The sequence below is a fragment of the Amphiura filiformis genome, chromosome 2 (assembly GCF_039555335.1).
Source record: "Amphiura filiformis chromosome 2, Afil_fr2py, whole genome shotgun sequence".
Taxonomy (NCBI): Eukaryota; Metazoa; Echinodermata; class Ophiuroidea; order Amphilepidida; family Amphiuridae; genus Amphiura; species Amphiura filiformis.
The window spans coordinates 67,052,899-67,072,983 of NC_092629.1; the positions used below are offsets into that span (position 1 = coordinate 67,052,899).

General features: G+C 36.8%; 1 protein-coding gene across 1 annotated transcript in view; it reads left to right on the top strand.

Moving 5' to 3' along the window:
- LOC140146544 (leucine-rich repeat and coiled-coil domain-containing protein 1-like) overlaps positions 1-20,085 on the top strand; it is a 58,707-nt gene that overhangs the window by 13,061 nt on the left and 25,561 nt on the right. Inside the window, exons 9-23 of the mRNA XM_072168420.1 lie at positions 676-766; positions 1,232-1,391; positions 1,683-1,827; positions 3,741-3,840; positions 5,689-5,807; positions 7,554-7,688; positions 8,526-8,665; positions 9,111-9,227; positions 11,427-11,511; positions 12,483-12,596; positions 13,490-13,561; positions 14,562-14,736; positions 15,981-16,144; positions 17,945-18,153; positions 19,238-19,375. Coding sequence (XP_072024521.1) covers positions 676-766; positions 1,232-1,391; positions 1,683-1,827; positions 3,741-3,840; positions 5,689-5,807; positions 7,554-7,688; positions 8,526-8,665; positions 9,111-9,227; positions 11,427-11,511; positions 12,483-12,596; positions 13,490-13,561; positions 14,562-14,736; positions 15,981-16,144; positions 17,945-18,153; positions 19,238-19,375 — 1,964 coding nt within the window. The remainder of the gene's footprint in view (positions 1-675; positions 767-1,231; positions 1,392-1,682; positions 1,828-3,740; positions 3,841-5,688; positions 5,808-7,553; positions 7,689-8,525; positions 8,666-9,110; positions 9,228-11,426; positions 11,512-12,482; positions 12,597-13,489; positions 13,562-14,561; positions 14,737-15,980; positions 16,145-17,944; positions 18,154-19,237; positions 19,376-20,085) is intronic.

The window sequence follows — 20,085 nt, forward strand, 5'->3', positions numbered from 1 at the left end:
CAAGTCACGGTTGTTTGATGGGATCATTTATTAGTTTTTCAAACAAATCATCGTGTATAACCAAATTTTAGGCGAAAACAGCTAAAAGTGATATCGTGCTAATGTATGCAGATGCTTTTGAGTCGTTCCCAACTTTATTTCCCATCTTTTACAAAATGATTCACTTTTATAGTATTTTTTAAAGCTTTTTCTGATATAAAATGTATGCATTCATGCCCAAATTGGTGGCGCTATTTAGTTTCTGGAAATTACCCTTTCAAGCTTTTAATACAAATAATTCCTTTTATTGTTTGATAAAATATGTTTATAAAATGTCCTTGTTGCTCGTTTCACCTATTCCAGCTGTTTTAATGGCGGTATTTATCACCTAACCCTTGCAAATAAAGAAATATGATTTAGGATAAATAGCGCCATCTATAGTTTGCTTTTAGTTAATAATGAAGCCAATTATATATACATCAAACAGCCGTGAAGTGCGATCGCACACCTTAAATTCCATGTCCAAGTGCGATGTATAGCACACCTCAATTCCTAAAAGTCTTACCAAGTGCAATTTAATAGCACACCTGATAGCCCGCCTTAACATTTCCAGAAGTGCAATTTGTAACATGCCTGTTATTTTCAAGACTCATTCCCTGCTATTGTGGTAAATTGTATTTGATATCTTATTCACAGACTACCGCTGGAGTGGTAGAATCAGATTCAACCTCACCTCAGTCAAGGATGGGTAATGGTGGGAAGAAGAAAAGCAAAGCTGCCAAAAGAGGTAACATTTTCAGCCACAGTAGCTATATATAATGTGAACAATCACATCAAAATGGCGTTTTCCTAAACCGTAGTTAGGCATACCAAAACATATTGACCTGATCTCGGTCAGGTCAGAAAGTTAAGTGTTCTCATTCAGTGTGTGCTACTCTTTATTGCGTTTATATTGTGTCATGTATTGTTATTTATCCCATCTGTACATGGTGTTAGCCCATGTTGTCCCATCTTTGTCTGTCCATGCTTGCCCGTTGACTTGCTAGTTAAAAATGTAGTAACTTGTCGCCATGCATGTGCTGAAACATGATAGGGTCTGGCTAGGCCAGACCCCTCCAATTTTCTTGCTATTATAACACTATGTAACAATAGGCTTTAGTCCTTGAACAAATACTCAAATCAGAAAAGTACATTCGATTCCATGGAGTGCCTATTCTTTTCCCCATAATTAATTTTTAAAATTTTGCTTTAGACACTGATGAGACAGAAGAAAGTGATGAAGAGAATGTAGAACCAAATGTTGGGAAACATAGACATACTAGTCGACAAACAAGTGGTGGTGCCTATACCAAGAAACCAGGGAACAGAAAACAACAGAAACCCAGCAGAGCAAGGTTAAAAGAACAAACCAGGTAAACACTTTGGTGTCAAGAAGTTTTGCCAAAACTGACTACACGATCAATCAAAATTTCTCATAATTTACATTTCTTAAAAATTGCTACTTCAAAATATTTTTTAAGCTATATAATATAATATAATATAATAGTATATATAGTGTCGATCAAAATACAAAACTTTCAGAGATTTTTTTTAATTTTGATTTTTCAAATCGGTGTCACATAATAATATTTTTTAGTTAACCTTGTCCCAAGCATGACATAATCACACTCTCTGTTTGTTAAAACCCTCCTTGATAAATCCAGCAAAACAGTCAATGTTACTAGGCCAACAAAGAAATCCAGTGACGGAGCCACTACAAGTTCTCCTACAAGTGGTCCAGATGTGTCCAGATATCGTGAGGCAAGCAGAGTTGTGCCTACTACGGCTGATCAAGATGCTGAAAAATTGGTAAGTAATAAGTTTATTTATTTTTCACTGGCATGTGTGGCTTTTAATTATTACTACAGTTTTGAAAACCAGTAAGGTGGAACTACAGCTGGGGTAGGCTTTAAGGCCAGAGTAATGGAAGACACATTCGTTCACGCCCGAATTTGAGATTTCTTGATATTTATCAACACTAAGATGTATTCTTTCACTTGAAACTGATAAAATACAACTTGCTAATATTTACTCGTATTTTTGCTTGATTTGTTTCACTCTTTTCAACTCTAAAAAGTCACATGGCTCAAGACAGCTTAGTAAATTGGCGGGAAATAATGAGTCAGAAATGCGTGAATGCGAAATATTTTGATTACGTCTTGCGATTCGCTTAGCGTGTGACGCTGGCGCAACTCTCTGGCGTATGTCCAACGCAGTCTAGGCGCATTCGGTTTGTTGTTCACGCCAGCAAATGTGGTGTAAACAAAACAAAAATTTACAGTCAAAATGCCACTTGGATTTTTTAATTATTTTGAATTTTGGCGCACTGAAAGCAGACATTATAGATTTATTGGTGCAAAAAGATGCATATTTAGACCATGCACCAGATACAGATTTTACAAGCGTGAAAGGCTTACCGTTTTAAAATATAAGGACGTTTTGTGCATAATTTTGGCATTTTTTTACTAAAACGTCGATTTCTCAGAGTTCACTTTTAACAATATTGCACGATTTTTGTGACAAGATAACTCGAAAAATATGCAAGCAAAAGGTAAACTTTTTGCACTATCGTTTAGAGTACATCAAAGTCTAGGGAAGGTTTTCTCATTTTTTCAAAATATTTGTTTTAAACAAAAATATACACCATTATGTTCAATTTTTAGCTTAATAGAGTGACAAAATTGCTTTTTTCACATGTTTTTTTCAATATTTCAAAAAAAGAGACGAATTTCAAAAAAATAAAAAAACCTTCCCTAAGTTCATGTCTCTTCATGAAAAGCTACCTGAATTTTTTTTACTCCGAACGGATTTTTTTCTAAGTTGTCACAAAAAAATTGGGGTAAAAAAGTGAATTTTTGTGATTTTTTCAAAAACTCGAGATTCTTGAACAAATCTGACGTCACCATGGGATTCCTTGACTCATTTCCTTTCCAAAAATGTATAGTTTTATATACTTTTGACATACAATTCAGAAATAATGATGCTCGAAAAGGTCAATGTTCTCTCCCATTACACTGGCCTTAAGAGGATGGCCACTAACATGTAATAATATAGTATCATGATATGTGATGCAATCAAGCAAAATCAATCGGAACTCGGAAATATTGATTTTGAGATATAGCTAAACAAAGGAAATATTTCCTTTTGTTCCTATTGTTTTGGAAACTGCTCATATCTTTGGAAGTGGTTGTTCAATTTCAATGGGGGTTTCTGCAAAATGCAGCGTTGTAAATGCTTTTTACTACATGACTGATTTTGCTTGATCGCATCACATATGGAAGACATTCACTTCCTCTTGAACACTGCCCTTGTTACTATGCATAGGAAATAGGGTACTGTTATAACCATTAAAAAAAAAAAAAAAAAAAAAAAGCCATATTTGTTGATTTACTATTTCAAAGATGTACTGTATTAAATTACTGCCAATTTATGCACAGTTAAAAGATACCTATTACATGTACTGAAATGTTTCAACAACCAAATGCAGTGTATTGCAAGTGAAACCCAATTCCATACTCCATGCTTAGGATGTTGGAGACGATAGGATGGCAGGATTATACCCCATGAGTATGATAAGATGTACCGTTTCAAATGTTATTTACATTGTAAAGAGTGCAACATTTTAGCTCCTTGCCGCTGCTCTGAAGAAAAATAAAGAACCCTGTTCATATACGTTATGTCAGACTAGTCAGAGTAACAAAATTTGCAATTGTTTGCAACAGGCCTTAATGCAAGAGTTGGACGGTGAACGAGAGAGAAGATGGAAAGCTGAACAAGCCGCTATAAGATTGGCAGACCATGTCAAAGATTTGCAGAGCAAAGGTATGTGCTGCTGACCTACAATCAAGTACAAAATTGCTAGGACACTTCCACAGTTCAATTACCCTCCCCGCTCCCCTCATTCAACGTTGTATACCAACGCCTCAATTTTGAAATGCGTAGCATGTTTGCTCCAACATTGCTTGGTGGCGATGGGAGGGGTCCAATAGGTTAGAGTCTATACAATCTTTGACAGGCCTAGTTTTCATATGGTGAACTTCACATGGACGGTTTTAATTAACCATGTGCGCCAAATATGAACAAGTGTCCCAGGGAATTTTGCACTTAAGTGAACAAGTGTCCCAAGGAACTTCACTGAATAGATTCATCAGGTTTGTACATCAAATTAATTAGTAATTTTGCTTGCCAAAACCAGGAAGTTTTTACTTACTAATATTTCGTCCATCTCGTCGGAGGACTTCATCAGATCTGGCTTCCCGTTGTGAGTAGTGGCAAGGAACATGTCAGAAAGTCTAGAGAAGCGATGGAGATCAGAAAGAGGGGGACAAAGACCATGAATAGAGAGGTAGGCACTTATTTCCCAAGTCACATATTTGACCCACTTTTGAAGACTGGAAGTAAGACTACTCACAACCGGATGCCAGTTTCCCGGGAAAGTGGATCAGATGCTCACATCTGATGAAGTCCTCCGACGAGATGGACGAAATATTAGTAAGTAAAACTTACAGGTTTTGGCAAGCAAAATTACTAATTGGGTTGTGTCCCAGGGAATTTTGCACTTAACTTATGTATGATGTTGCGTTTCTTAAAAAATAATTGCATTTTCGTCTCTCGCACTACATGGAACCATTGGCTCTCAACAGATGATGCCTGACTTTTCTCAGGGATGTGGCCTCAGATCAAAAATGGGGAAATTTATAGTAGTAATCGCCATTCCCACTTCTACTGTAGGTTTTTAACCAAAGGGACTTTCTGATCTGCTTTGAGCGATGCTGAATCCATATTTGTCTCCCGTTCAATAAAATTGCGGTCCCTAGATGCCATATTCCTTCCTTTTCCGCATAGAAGAATTCTCCGTAGAGATCGATGACTTGGATTGTAAAACGATTCAAAAAGATCGCTCATGTTAACAATCTAGCATTGGCCGCCATCAACATCATCACCACAGCAACTTTTGGCGAACATACCCGTAACCACTCAGGTATAAGCCCAAATGTAGGTGGGCTTATAACCGGGGAGGGGCTAGTACTTGGAATTTAGAAATAAGAAAAATCAAACCCATTTGTATATGCCCAATGTACCAGTAATCATCTATGTCAATTTCTTAAAATTCTAAGTGTGGAATGTTAATTATCAACTGATATTTTTTGTTAAATGTGAGAGAAAAGCATTGATTTGATTTAAGAACTTGGCCAAAATTTAGTACTGGGCTTATAGCCGAGTGCATCCTTGTTCCTAGAATGTTTTGAAAAATAGGGGGTGGGCTTATACCTGAAGGTGGGCTTATACCCGGGTGGTTACGGTAGATACACATGTACGTGTAACATACAGTGACTGCTACCATGTTTGTGTATCATATAGCCTCATACACTTACAATGCACGCAATGCATACATTTCATACATATATACAACAACGCAGAGGGACATACAATGTATTATCTTCATTAGACGGCAGAAACATGGATTTGATTTGAGACAAATAAAAGCGCGGTTTTAAGGTTTGGGACAAATATAAATGTGTCACAAGGAAACGAAATGGCAGAATTCCGCAGCAGCAAGTAACACTTGCATCCCTGCTTTGCTAGGTGGTGTACCATCTATTTATTATTAGTCTATGATTACAAGACAATGTATATTTGTTTTTTTCTTATTCTTTGTTATTCCCATAGCACAAGAAGAGAGGGAACTACAAGATGTTGCAATACAGGCTACAAGCAGATTAAAACATGCCTTGATGAATGAGAAAGAGACTAAAGCTAGACTGGATGAACAGCTTCAACTATGCAAGGTATGGATTCTACAAGGAGCCTGGTGAAAGTTCATTATGTAGAGATGCCAACCCTCTCTGACTCTCAGGGAGGCTCCCTGAAATTAATTAATTTTTTTGTACATTCCTACAATCAAATGCGATAACCTCCCTGATTCAGGAAGGTTTTGTACCCATTAGGTTGCATATAATTCTGAAAACCTCCCTGATTCAGGAAGGTTTTGTACCCATTAGGTTGCATGTAATTCTGAAAACCTCCCTGATTCAGGAAGGTTTTGTACCCATTAGGTTGCATGTAATTCTGAAAACCTCCCTGATTCAGGAAGGTTTTGTACCCATTAGGTTGCATATAATTCTAAAAACCTCCCTGATTCAGGAAGGTTTTGTACCCATTAGGTTGCATGTAATTCTGTAAACCTCCCTGATTCTGGAAGGTTTTGTACCCATTAGGTTGCATGTAATTCTGAAAACCTCCCTGATTCTGGAAGGTTTTGCACCCATTAGGTTGCATGTAATTCTGAAAACCTCCCTGATTCTGGAAGGTTTTGTACCCATTAGGTTGCATGTAATTCTGAAAACCTCCCTGATTCTGGAAGGTTTTGCACCCATTAGGTTGCATGTAATTCTGAAAACCTCCCTGATTCAGGAAGGTTTTGTACCCATTAGGTTGCATGTAATTCTGAAAACCTCCCTGATTCTGGAAGGTTTTGCACCCATTAGGTTGCATGTAATTCTGAAAACCTCCCTGATTCTGGAAGGTTTTGCACCCATTAGGTTGCATGTAATTCTGAAAACCTCCCTGATTCAGGAAGGTTTTGTACCCATTAGGTTGCATGTAATTCTGTAAACCTCCCTGATGTCTGTGTGAAACCTCCCTAATTGCTGAATGTTAATGTTGGCATCTGTGCATAAGGTAGAACTAATGGCTAACAACATAGATCGCGGAGTGCAAGCTATAGTGGGTTGCCATTTCATTGAAAATTACACCCTGAGCAATGCGCTGTGAAGTGCAGGGACCTAATATAAATAGTACCAAATATTACTAAACTGGTGAGTGAAGTTAGTAGTTACTCTAGCATGTATGGATATATAAAATAAAAGTGGAAGTATGTATTTTAGCACATTCGACTTAACTCTGTACCATTAATTTAGCATAGTATTGCTGAATATTAAAGGCAAGCACATTCCTAAATCTAGTAAATTAGTTCTGTTGCTGTAGAAAAGACACCATTGGTGAATGAATCCAACTGTTGCCAAAGTGGTGTATTTTCTCTGGCAACACTTAACGTTACCTACTAGATTTTGATGATCTGCTTGCTTTCCTCTTATTAAGCAAGTCGTACCAAAAATGAGGGACGCATGGAAATTTAATGTGTTTAAATACAGATTTTGTTCAACTTTTTCTATCTACACACGAAAGAGTAAATATCTTGGCTAATTTAGTCATATTTCGTACTGTTTTTCGTACAGTGTCTTATTTCATAGCGAACAATTCAGGGTTTGATTTATAATGAACCAGCAACAAGCAGCCTGAAATGGATGACTTCATTGATTTGGCGAGCAGGTTGTTCTATCCTTATTTACCCTGTTACTTACGGCAAAATAGCAGATCACATCAAACGGTACCAGCTGACCCCAAGCTTCATTCTAATGTTGAATAATTTAGATTAGATTTATTTTATGGTTTAACACCAAACAAACAACATACGTGTATACATTGTAATTATAAATAATATCAAATCTTGTCATCTTTGTGTTTGTATCCAGGATCAAATCAAAGATTTATCCAAAGCTCTAGAGTCATCTAAAAATTCAGAAGAAGATCAGCGTAAAGCCATGCAGGCAATGGAGAGTACGGCTACTAAGATAGAAACCGAGAGACTTCAACAGCAAGCACATGAGGTTGGTAACATAAGGCAACAAGCCCATTATTTTATTGGGCCTTAAAGAGCCATTTTGTGATCCACAGCCTAATGCCCCACTTTTCTCAAAAAATGTTGATATTTTTATACCACTTGAAACCTCTGCCTACAAAATGTTTATGTGCAAATATTTCTTGCATATTCATGCGCTTGCCAAAAATATCGTCAAATTTGATGAAATTTCAACACAGTGTCGAATTGAGCAGTGTAATACCCATAACCATGTATAACTGGCAAATGCAAAATCGGGAATCGACTGAAATTTCAGGCATAAGCTTTTTTCGTGGATATCAACTGAAAAATGTGATACAAAGAGGATGCTAGAATCACAAGATAATCCTTTAATGTGTAACCTGTCTTAATGATGTGTACGCTAACACATAATGTTGTACTCATATACTACATTTCGCACTAGGACACTTTTTCTGTCAAATTTTTGAGAATGATATCTTTGACAATTGCCACTTTCTAGTTAGCATTATTGTCTTCTACACTAGCTTCCAGAGAAGAATGGCACTCTCTTGCCTGTGGTGAATTTGAACGTACACAGCATAAACATGGCAGTGGGGTGTGATTTGCTGGTTCAATCGGATGAAAGGCACCACACAATCAGAACAACAGACCAGTAATCCTGATTGACAGGACACACACAACATTCAGAGCAAGAGAGTGCCATTCTTCTGTGGAAGCTAGTGTAAGTTCTAATGCATTACTGCCAGACAACAATCATGCTGGCTCAACTATCAATATCATCATGTTATCATTAAATGGCAAGGTGTAACTTCGAGTTCAATTAAAATTTTTTTTTTTTAAATAGACAAAAAGACTTCAGGAATACCAGATGCGAGCTGCTGCTGTAGGGCGCGAGTTGGATTTAGTTAAAACTCAATGCAAGCAGCAAGAAGGAAAGATACAACAATTACAAGAGTTACTGGCCAATAGGGAGCAGGAACATAGGTATGTTAAGGGGCTCTAGGGTGAAGGTACAGGTTTACTCCTGTACATTCATATCCTAAACAAAGACAAATATGTCAAAAAAGCATGGTACTAGTTCTCTTGTTCAAGAACGCTTTGTGTATATTAGATTGTAGATTGTAACATCCATCGATTATCTATGCAGCTTCCCAAATTCCATTGGGTGAAGGAAGTTTTTGATAACCAAACAACTAATCACCGATTTTTGAAAGCAGGAGAAACCGGAGGTCCCGGAGAAAACCTGCGAGAACATGCATGGAATCGGGATAACCCAAGTGCAGGTGAGTCCTTGGGCCGCGCCGGGTGTTGAACCCAGGACCTCAGTGGTGCAAGGCAAGGGAATAACCGCTGCGCCAAATTGCCCTCCCTTATAGTTTTGAACAAAAAAACATCCACTATTACATGACCCATTTGTTGTTCCTTTCAGACATCAAGTAGATAATCTGTACAGATTGGACAGTCGCGAGATCCAAAGTGTCATCCAGAGAGAACTGGACAGAGAAAAGGAACGAGGAAAACAAGATAATAAGTTATATCAAGAAAGGTGAGATTTGTTTGGATAAACCATTGGGCTATTTCAGTTGAAATCCAAACACCCCCAATGGAAGACACAACCTTAAGGTAGTATGAACGGCTAATCAAGCTTGCAGCAAAATAGCCACAATAGCAAATTGGAATTGTGTATTAATTTAAAACTTAGAACAAACTAAAGATAAGTCTTCACTACACCTATTTTTAGAGTTTCATAAAAATTTTACAATTTCTTATGTATTTCTTTATTTTTTGAAAATTACCTAAATTTTTCCACATTATAATTTTTTTGCCTACATGGAGTGTGCTATGGTTTCCAAACTTTCAGGGATGGTGTATAAGCTTAATATCTAAATTCTCTCGCCAGCTTTTTTTTGGATAAAGTGTTTAATTTTTAGAAAAATAATTTTTAAATTTTTGATTTTAGGGAAATTTAGAAACACCTATAACTTAAAATAGAAACACTTATTTAAAAAAAGCTGGCGAGAGAATTTTCTAAATTTGATTACCTTTCATATGACACCTTGTTTGTTGAAATTGGACCTATAGTTAGCTCAAAAAAAATTCTAGAATTTAGGTAATTTAGTGTTTCTAGACAAAGTCAAGAAAATCGAAAAAAGTACTAACATTACCATTTTATATCTCCTTTGTTAAGGCCAATATCTTTACAAAAATTGCTGTCCTTTATTAAGTAGCCTTTTTGCAATAAAATGAATTAAAAACCAGATTTATGCAGTGGGTATAAAGGAGAGAAAATCACATTTAAACAAATTACTTGTTTTAAAAAATTAAGCTGATTTGAAGAACTTGGCAACATGCCAAAAACTTGCCGTGTGCAAAGTCTATGGAGTTTTCCAATCACAAAAAATTACATAATAAGTCAAAAACGCTCTTTTGGAAAAAATTAAAAATTGGCAGGTAAGTTTTTCTCACCCATCCCCACATTCTGTATCATTTTCAAGCAAATCTGAGCATGACACCGTAGCCGTTCATACTACCTTAATCTCCTACACAGGGGGTGTGATTTCAAATAGATTCACCCATTCGCGTAACCCCATTTGAAATTCACACTCCCTGTGTGGTAGATTAAGGTAGTAACTCCTATAGGGGGTGTATGAATTTCAACTGGAATATAGCACATTCCATATAACATATGAAGAACAGGACTAAGGGTGAATTTCAGAATATTTTGTCAATGGCATAAAGTACACACACAGGCTACTTGAAAATGTCCTTTGTAATCAAAAGAAAGTATTTTAAGCTGTGGTGGAGTATCTTACTGGACTCTTCAAACGCAAACCGCAATAGATTCAGTAATGTCGACATCTATATAGTCATTATAATAAAGATGCCTACCTGCCTATGTCGAGTGGTGTCCTCGAACTGTGATGGCCTTCCATATCTTCCTGTCTTGCATTGCTGTTGCCAAGTCCGGTGTCTTGTTTCAGAATGTCAACATTTGTTAGGGCAGGCTAATATAGATGGAGTTATCTAAATCCAAGATCCAAGAAACCTTGCGTCATTAAATTATTAAGCGTTTTCGAGAGAACCCACGTTTCTGCAAAATGAATTTTTTTTGTGAATTTGTGCATTTCCTTCAAGGTCGATAGGAAGAAGATATTAATGTGTATAAAAATTTTGCGAATCGACTGCACTCGCGAAATTTGCAAAATTGTCATGCACATGAACCTTTCATGCTTTACAATAGTCGCTGAGCAGGGAAAAAGAGTGAATAAAGCAAGAGTATAATATATTATTTATAGTTATATTTCTAGAAAGGTGATCTTTGTGATTGATCTATACATATAGACAAATCCAACGAGCCAAGTCATGGTCAGAATTTAGTCGGCCATTACTGGGTCCTGTCTGCTTCCAACTGATGTTGTTAGTGCTCCTGCCCAATTAGGTGGATTAAATCCACTTAAAAATCAATGTTGAATTGTATTGTGTTGTAAACTTTCATCAGTCTTTTGTCTACATGTAACACGGGTGATAGAATGCAGTTTAATATCCCCGCCAAGGCCACATCATTTCACATTTCAGGAGGGATAAACGGGGGAAAGGGGGACCCAGCTATGGCTGCCATTGAGGTGTAGGAATGTGTTAAGTTGGATTCGTCTATTACATCAATAAGTCAGTACCTAATTGGACAGCTATAAAATATGATGTGATATCCACAAAGATAAATAATGCTTTTGTCTCCTTGACACAGAATACAGACCCTAACAAAGCAGTATTCAGATCTGGAGAATGAGTTTCGCATGGCCTTGCAGATTGAAGCTGATAGATTCAGGGAGGTAGGTGCTCTTGATCTGGAAAACTTTAAAAAAAAAGAATTTCTAAATTATTATTTCCAGTTATGATAATGTATCTTGAAAATATTTAATTTTAAAAGATTCATTTAAGAAGATATTCTAGACCTAACTGTTTATTAGATTATAGCATGTGTATCAGCAAAGAGGTTTATGTTGAAGGTACAGTGGCAAGTTCTCTGTGTCAAGGAAAAACAGAAAAATCCATGGAATTTAAGAAAAAAACAGAAAACACAGAAATTTATGGAAATATGTTTTTCCTTGAGAAAGATTAAAATGAAGAAAAAATAATGAGAATGTGAAGCAAAAATAATGAAAATGAAGTCTGTTTTCAAAGATATCAACCTGAAAACAACTAAAAATGTAATGCAAGTAACTGCTCTTTACCCCAATTTTTGCATGTTTTGGCCCATTTCACCTAAAGGATTAAGATGTAGCTTTGTTTCATTTGGCAAAATCTGGAACTTGAATGGGGTATGTGCACAAACATTTGTAATGCTCAAGCTTAATACAGGGTTCACACTGTCCTTGAAAGTCGTTGAATTTGAAAACACCTTTTCAAGGCCTTGAAAGTCCTGGAAATTTGCACAAGGTCCTTGAAAGTCCTTGAAAATTGGAATTTTAGCTAAATTATAATTTTGGCAAAATTTGGGGAGTGGAGAGGAGCTGTCACTTGTGTTAATATGTGGAGAGTCGCATCATGATTTTTGTGTTGTGGCAAGTCCTTGAAAATCATGCTTTTGGACCTTGAAAGTCCTTGAAAAGTCCTTGAATTTTAAAGGCTTCAAGGTGCGGGAACCCTTTTAATAGCAATTGGATTTTGGGCCTTTGCCCATTAATGCCATGTAGAGGTACACTGTTTGGATCCCAAGCATGACGATTCATTATGGCAAATTTACTGTAACGCAGTGTGCCAACTACAGTTAATTTCAATTGATATGTTTTATTTTCCCCAGTTGCAAGAAGCATTTCAACGTGTTACTCATGAATCCGCTTCACAGAAGAAAGCTTTGGGGACAGTTACTGACAAAGAAACAAGAGCATCTAGTATGGTCAATGAATTGACTGCTGTAAGTAGTATTGTAACTGGCTTGGCTCCAGAGCATACATAACCTGACACCTTTGCAATCAAACGAGGACTATGCATGCAATTATGAATTTTTGTAAACACAAAAACAGGCCAACCGTGGATGCACCTTGTACGGCCAATCAGTATCATTAATTTGCAATAGTTGTATTTTTAGTCTATTGCACAAGTTTGGAACCAATGACCCTCAGCGGTTCATTTTTTCTGAATAACTCGGGGACTAAAATCCCTGGTTGGTGGAAAAAAGTCCATGATTACTGGTAAAAACAAATGCACCCCTCCTACCTTCACACACAAACACACCCCTACATATCCAGAGATATAAAATTGATGTACCCTCTTTGGACTTAGTGTCAAGTTTTGTGTTAAGTTTGTCCTTTTATTTACTCTCCAGTGTCAACTGAAAATTCTGTGTCAAATTTTCAAAAAGTTTTAAATTTTTTCAGTATCTGTAACCGTTGACTATCTACACACCGCTATCAGACATGGTTTATAATGTTTTTATGCTAGTTAAGATTAAGCAATTCACTGTCCTGCAAGCGCAGACATTAGTGGTTCTCATGTTTCTACTGTTACATGTTTGAGGTGTAACCACTGACTGTGTACACACACACCCGACAGACAATGTTTATCATATGCTTTTATGGTGATTCCTTCATGTAATTTTACACGAAATTAGGGTTATACAAAAGTAGGATTAGGGTTAGGATTAGCTTACATGAAATAATTACATGAACAATGATGAAGGATCGTTTTTTATGCTAGTTGCAATCTAGTGAATCAATGTCCAGCAGCAGTTCTTATGTATCCACCGTTACACAGCGATTGCTCATTTGTTTATCCTTGATTGTAAATGAAATTTTTGTTACTATGCAGATGGTGAAAGAACAGAAGGGTCGTATATCAGAAATCTCCAAGGCTAAACATGAAGCGTATGCAAATGCTAAGGTAATGTTTATGCAGCACAAAGTCATACTTAGATAATACAGCAAAATAAGTCAAGTACCATTGAGGCCTATTGACCTTGACCTATTTTGATGCATTATGTAGGTAACAAAACATCCTAGATTATACAATCCCACACTTATTTGAACATTTTGATGACCCCCCCATAGATCCAAAAACATGACCTTTGACCTTTTTGGTAAAACTCAAGAATGATGCGTCCTAGATAGGTCTAACTATATATTTTCTGAATCCTTGTGACTAGAGGAATACATTGGTATAGTTTTAAACAGAATCGAGTTTGAAATTTGACCCTGTGTAAAGTTCAGTGACATTTTCCCGCCAAAAGCCACTCTGGTTTTGTGTGGCCCATGATATCAACTACTTAACTATTTTTGGTAGCAATGCAGCTTCCCCCACATTGTTGCTTGGAATGTCACCAGCAGCCATGAATTGACCCCGCAACACTGATTATTGGGGTGGGGGATTTCCAGTTGAAATCCATACACCCTGTATGGAAGAGATGCAATCGCCCCCACACAGGGATGTAGATTTCAAACGGAGTCACCCATTCAGGTAACCCCATTTGAAATTCACACTCCCTGTGTGGAAGATTGTGTCTTCCATATAGGTGGCATATGGATTTCAACTGGAATAGCCCATATAATGGTTTCAAGGAGGTTTCACAATACATGTGGAAATTTAAAAAATATTGGCAAACAAGAAGCAAGTGTCTCAACATGTTTAGGCCTAAAAAAATTGTTTGATTGGTGTAACATAAAAAAAATAAAGTTGTAAATTGCGTTTGATAAAGACCTTGGAACTTTTTTCTTTCTTTTTTTTATAATTTTTTATAATTTTTAATTTACTTGAATTTTTGTATTAATTTATTATTAATTTTTTCAGGCTTTATTATGTGTGCTTGAAGTGTGTTAAATAATGTAAAAGAGATCTGTAAATGATGCTGATATATGAGAATAAACTTTAATTATTCAATTTCCAGGATCGCATTGAAACCCTTGAAAGCCATCTAGATGAAGCCAAAAGAAGACTTGTCCAGATGGATGCCTTGAAACAGGAGAAGTCTCGGCTGGCCTCACAGCTGGTAGCACAAGAGTCTGTCATGGAAGGTCTCAAGGCTGAAAGGAAACTATGGGGTCAGGAACTAGCACAGCAAGGTAAGTGGGTAGTGTTTGATATTAGGCTTGTTCAGATGATCGCTTGTAAAGTCGCATGTAAGTACTTTCGAATGCAAACTTACAAGTAGTGCCCGTCTAAACGCACTCGCATATAGCTACATGCAAGTTACTTTTGACGATTGAACATGTAAGATATCTTACATGTAGCGACCTATTTTCGAATGTTAGACCAGGGTGAACAAGACTTGCAAGTAACTCACCTGTAAGGATAACCTTGATGATGCAATCATATTGTGATTGTGCATATAATCATGGCATAATATAAAACTATATAGACAAGAGGTTAAGAATTAGGATAATGAAATGAGGGAGCAAATGAGTAGAGAAACCCAGATATAATATATTGGATGAAATAAAGTAAGGTAAAGCGTCGTCTGCATGGTAAACCACGCAGACGCGCCGGACGCGAGTTGTTAATCGGCGATGAACAACGGTGAAACATGATTGAATCCCTTTCAACAACGAAAACAAGCTAAAGATCGTATAATTCACTTGATTATTTTGTGAGGAATGTCAGTTAATCATTGACAGTCAGCCTTACAAAAAGATCGGTGATTTCTGTTGATATCAGCAATAAAACTGAATAAAACGGCAATCTTTATCCGATACTTCCAAAATACTGAATTCAACTTGTAAGCGTGATACGCACACAGATTCCAGACATGACGAATTTTACGCGCTCATGCGTAACGCGGATGTGCACTGGCGTTCGTGTATACGCTTACTGTAAAAGTGTGGATTCATCACAGATTAACAACGGTTGGCTCCTGTACAAAAGTATAGGAAGAGTTGTTGAAGTGTCTTTTTATCACCTTTTTATTATTTTGTCAGTCGCAACACATAGTGGCGTATTTGAAGGACAAAATATGTTTCTGAGAAAAACATATTTGAAGGATACCTTTTATTATTACTAATAAAGTGGATAATTCTCCACTGTCAGAGGCTCGATTCCATGAAATTGAAGGTCCAAACTATTAAACTCTATCTTTAATAGTTAAAAAGGAATAACTATTATAGGATATATACTATATAGCTAGCTCTAATCCTGTACTTCACTATGTGAAACTGAACATTTGCAAAAATCAGTCTATGCCACTATGTGTTGCGACCGAAGATTTATACTTACACATTTACAACTTTGAAGTTGTTTCAATATCTGTATTTGCTATCAGACAAGTAAACGCATCATCTCTTACAGATTTCTTTTCTATGTACCTTTTTAGGTGCGTCTTTAGCTCAAGATAGAGGGCGCTTAGAGTCAAGAATAGAAGCGCTGAATGCGGAGGTTGTGTCATTGAAGAAGCAGTCTGAACGAGAGAATGACGCATTGAAAATCAAAACCAAGATGGTTGACGATCAGACGGACACAATAAGAAAATTGAAAGAGGTAAAATGCTTACTTTATTGTGTTGTGTTGTAGTGTAGTTTGAACTTTTTATTGTTACATTATTCTAATAATGGTGTCCTGCAAGCAGCATATTTATATATATCATTGTTGGACCGGAAAAACCTCCTATGTGCTTGTGGCCCCTGAACATGTTTAAAACAAAACTGCCAACAGGTTACATAGGAGGTTTTGCTTTAAACATGTTCAGGGGCCAATGACACATAGGAGGTTTTCCTGCCCAACGACAACATTTGGAAAAGTAAAGTTGTAACATATGTAGGAAGATTTTTGCAAATTGTGTGGAGATTGAGGGGCAACACCAAATTAGACTTGCTCAAGTCCTTTCGGACCTGAGGTCTGTGATATGATATCTTGTTCTTTTGTTTCGTTTATATGGCCCTGGTCACTCCATCGCCAAGCCACAGTTCTTTAACATCTTTAAAATAGGCCTACGAGAATAGGCCTATATACATACCAAATTACTCCATTGGTACATGTATACCCAGCCAGTGTCCAAAGTCCCTGATCATGCTGGTTATACTGTAATATTTGTCGTGTGCCAATAATCTTTAGTTATCTTTGCTAATTGCCCTAATCTCTTTTTAAGTGCTGAAGATTAATAGGTGTGATATGTTCTCCCTCCCCTCCAGCTGTTTTATATAGTGACAGGCCTTCAAGGAGTTCTTGCTGTTGTCCAGAAAGTTTGTGCAAACTGAAGGAGAGAGTGACAGTTGACATATTTGGACATATGGTCCTAGTCATAGTGGTTGACCATAGATGACTTGTGGCTATATTATTTTTAATATCATAAAAACCATGAAAACACTATACACTAGTAGTTCATGGATTAACTGTGGCTTTTGTTTATCAGCATAATGACAAAATATCTCGGAGTAGTATCTGTGTAGAAACCACTATCTTAGAAGCACTTACGCCTTGAAATCAAGGCTACACCAAATAAGTATTGAAAATTATAAGATATTTTGTGAGGATTCCTGAAAATTGAAAAGTAGTATTTTCTAATTTTGTGGGATATGTTAAGAGTTCCCACAGACTCTTGCAAAGTCCTAGAATTTTGAAAAATGGGAAAGTCGTGGAATTGTGATATTGGTCTTGGAAATGCCAGAGAAAGAGGTTAAAATTCATGGAATTCTTTTCATAGAGAAAGTGAGAATGCAACAAAACTTGTATAAAGGATTGTTTTTTTCATTAGTTGAAGACAAAGTCGTCTAAAATATTTGAAATGAAAAAGGGTGGTTTTTTTTTTTTTTGAGAATAAGCAAACTATGATGAAGGAGGTAGGGTTGAGCGACTGCTTATAGGTTGAATTTTCAGTCTGCTTTAATCTGAAGCACATGTCTGCCTAATCATGAAGCTCCATTGGGCAAGTGGTTCAGGCGCAGGTTCATGAACCTGATGTCCTGGGTTGAATTCCCAGGTGGGATCACTTTTCCGGTTTCCTCCTTTAATAATAATTGCTTGACAGCGAAAATGCCATCAAATTTGAAGTATGTATCTGTCAATCGGGAATCTTGTGCTTCACAGTCATTGAAAAGTAATGGGATTTGAAATTTAAAGTCAGTGGAAGCCTTGTCCATAACTGGCATTTCTTGAAACAAGTCTTGAAACAAGAAATGTACTTGGTAATTTAACAAGGGATGTGCCAAATGGCTTGTGTCCAAGAAGCCTGCTAATCTGGGCTTTATATGCTACTACTATTTATTGAGATAACATTTTATTCCCGCTTGAAGTGTATTAAAAGTTTGTTGTCAGTTCAATATATTTCTCTTTCATTTGTAGGGTCTAGTTGAACGGGACAGTGAAGTCAAAGCGGCTCGCGAAGAAGCTCTGCAGGTTCAAAGAGGTCTAGAAGATCAACTGGCCACAGAGCAAGCTACCAATCAAGATCTGAATGAACAGGTAGAGAGGTTGACAGAACGCAAAGAAGAACTGAAACAACAGGTGTCTGATCTACAGGTGGAGCTTGATGAGAGCAAAAGAGCCTATAGGTATATGTCTAAAAACCCAACTTGCAGCACTACATGTATTTTAATCCAGATAAATACAGCACTACATTTTCTGTATTAAAGAAATTTTATCCTGTTTAGCCAAACGAAACGTAGCTAAATCCTAATCATTCAGTTGGTTCTAACTGGCAATGAATATCAGATTTTACAATATTTTGTAAATATTTGGAAATAAGGGCTTAAAACATGCATTTTAGGATGTTTTTGTATGCTGTAACAATCAAACCCAAAGACTTATACAAAGACTAATTTCAGGTTATGCATTCACATTTTTTAATCTCTTTTATAATCAATTATCAAAATTAGAATAAGATATTAAAATTATGAGCAATTATACTTTAGTTGCAATAAACATCTGTATAATTTTGAGTTCAACTGAATGCGTTCATCATGATTAATAACATAATGGCCATCTACCACAAACGAGCCTTGAAGTCGGCAAATGTGATTTTCAGCTACAGTGCAAAATATCAAAAAATTCCATATGTGTTGTAAGGCAAAATTGGAAGAAATCTAATTTCACTTCTGGATATCGAACAAAGTTGGTTGAAGTGTCATCTTGAAGCTTCAGGTATGATCTTTCCAAATCTGTAAAAATCTCAACTTTATGAAGGGCCGACTTCTGGGCTCTTTTGTGGTGGATGGTCACATATTTTATATTGATCAACATCGACTATGGCATTATCAGGGATGCACGTTTTCAGCAAATTTCAAGATTTCTGGAAAAAAATTGATGCATTTTCAAAAGTCAAAACGAGCACACAGTCAGGAATTGCTAAGCATGGCCAAGCTCGCTTGCTCATGACAATCCCCTGTAGACCACCCCAAGTGCTCATACAAAGTGTGGTTTATTCATTTTTTAATTTGGAATGTCTGGATTGTTTGCAATGCTTTACTGCTGTATACCTGGGCATTGTGTGATTGATATTAACTAGCGGTCGTTTTGGGCTATGTCATGGCACGCTGTGCAATGTACCTCTGCAGCTCTGCATGCTTATTTTACTATATTATATTCATCATCACAAGAAGACAGATTATTACCATTATTATTATTGTTCCTTTACAGAGCCCTTGACAACAAATGGAAAGAAAAAGGAGGGTTGATCGACCAATTAGAAAAGCAAGTGCGGCAGGTGAAACAAACCTTTGATGATAAAGAGAAGAAACTAACAGAGGAACGAGACAAGGCTCTTAAAGCTGAAAGGTGAGTGTGTATATAAAAAACTACAAAAAAACAATCTGCAGTGTTTAAGTATGCTAAGGCTATGATTATGAAGAAATAATGTACAGCTCCAAAAGTCATAATTTCGAAGTACGTCTTGAAGTAAGATTCAGTTATCACTGTGCCACAGGAATCAGTCATTGGTGCCTTTATTATAAATGTGTAAGTGAAGTAGGAAATTACATGTCAAACTTGGTTGTCCAATTGTTTTACAGTTGATTTGTCATTGGACACTGCAGGAATGTGTTTCTTTGAAATGCAGTCTTTCTTCCAATAAAATGCTTCCTTAAAAGCCTCGCGATAAAATGAACTTGTAATATTGTAAATGAAGGGATTAAGCGACGAATTGAGAAACAGCATAGCACGACCTACCAGCTGCATCAGTCCTCTGTTAGCTTCAGTTCCAAATAACACAGTGTCGGTAATGCCTAGGATGCCCTTGGCTATGCTATCAATTGCGACAAATCGAACCCAGATATGGCAGAAGAAAAAGATAGTTCCATTGATGATAAGCATTTGTGCAACTTGCTTGCGGACTTTGGCAGCTTGTGACTGTAGCGCCCATTGTGTTTCAGTTCCTGATTGGGCTCTATAGGTGGTAGCTAATTCACGGTGTCCAAGATGGTGAACGATTTTGCTATACATGTATCCATTTCCAAATAATGCAACAAAAAATGGAATTGTGTCCACAA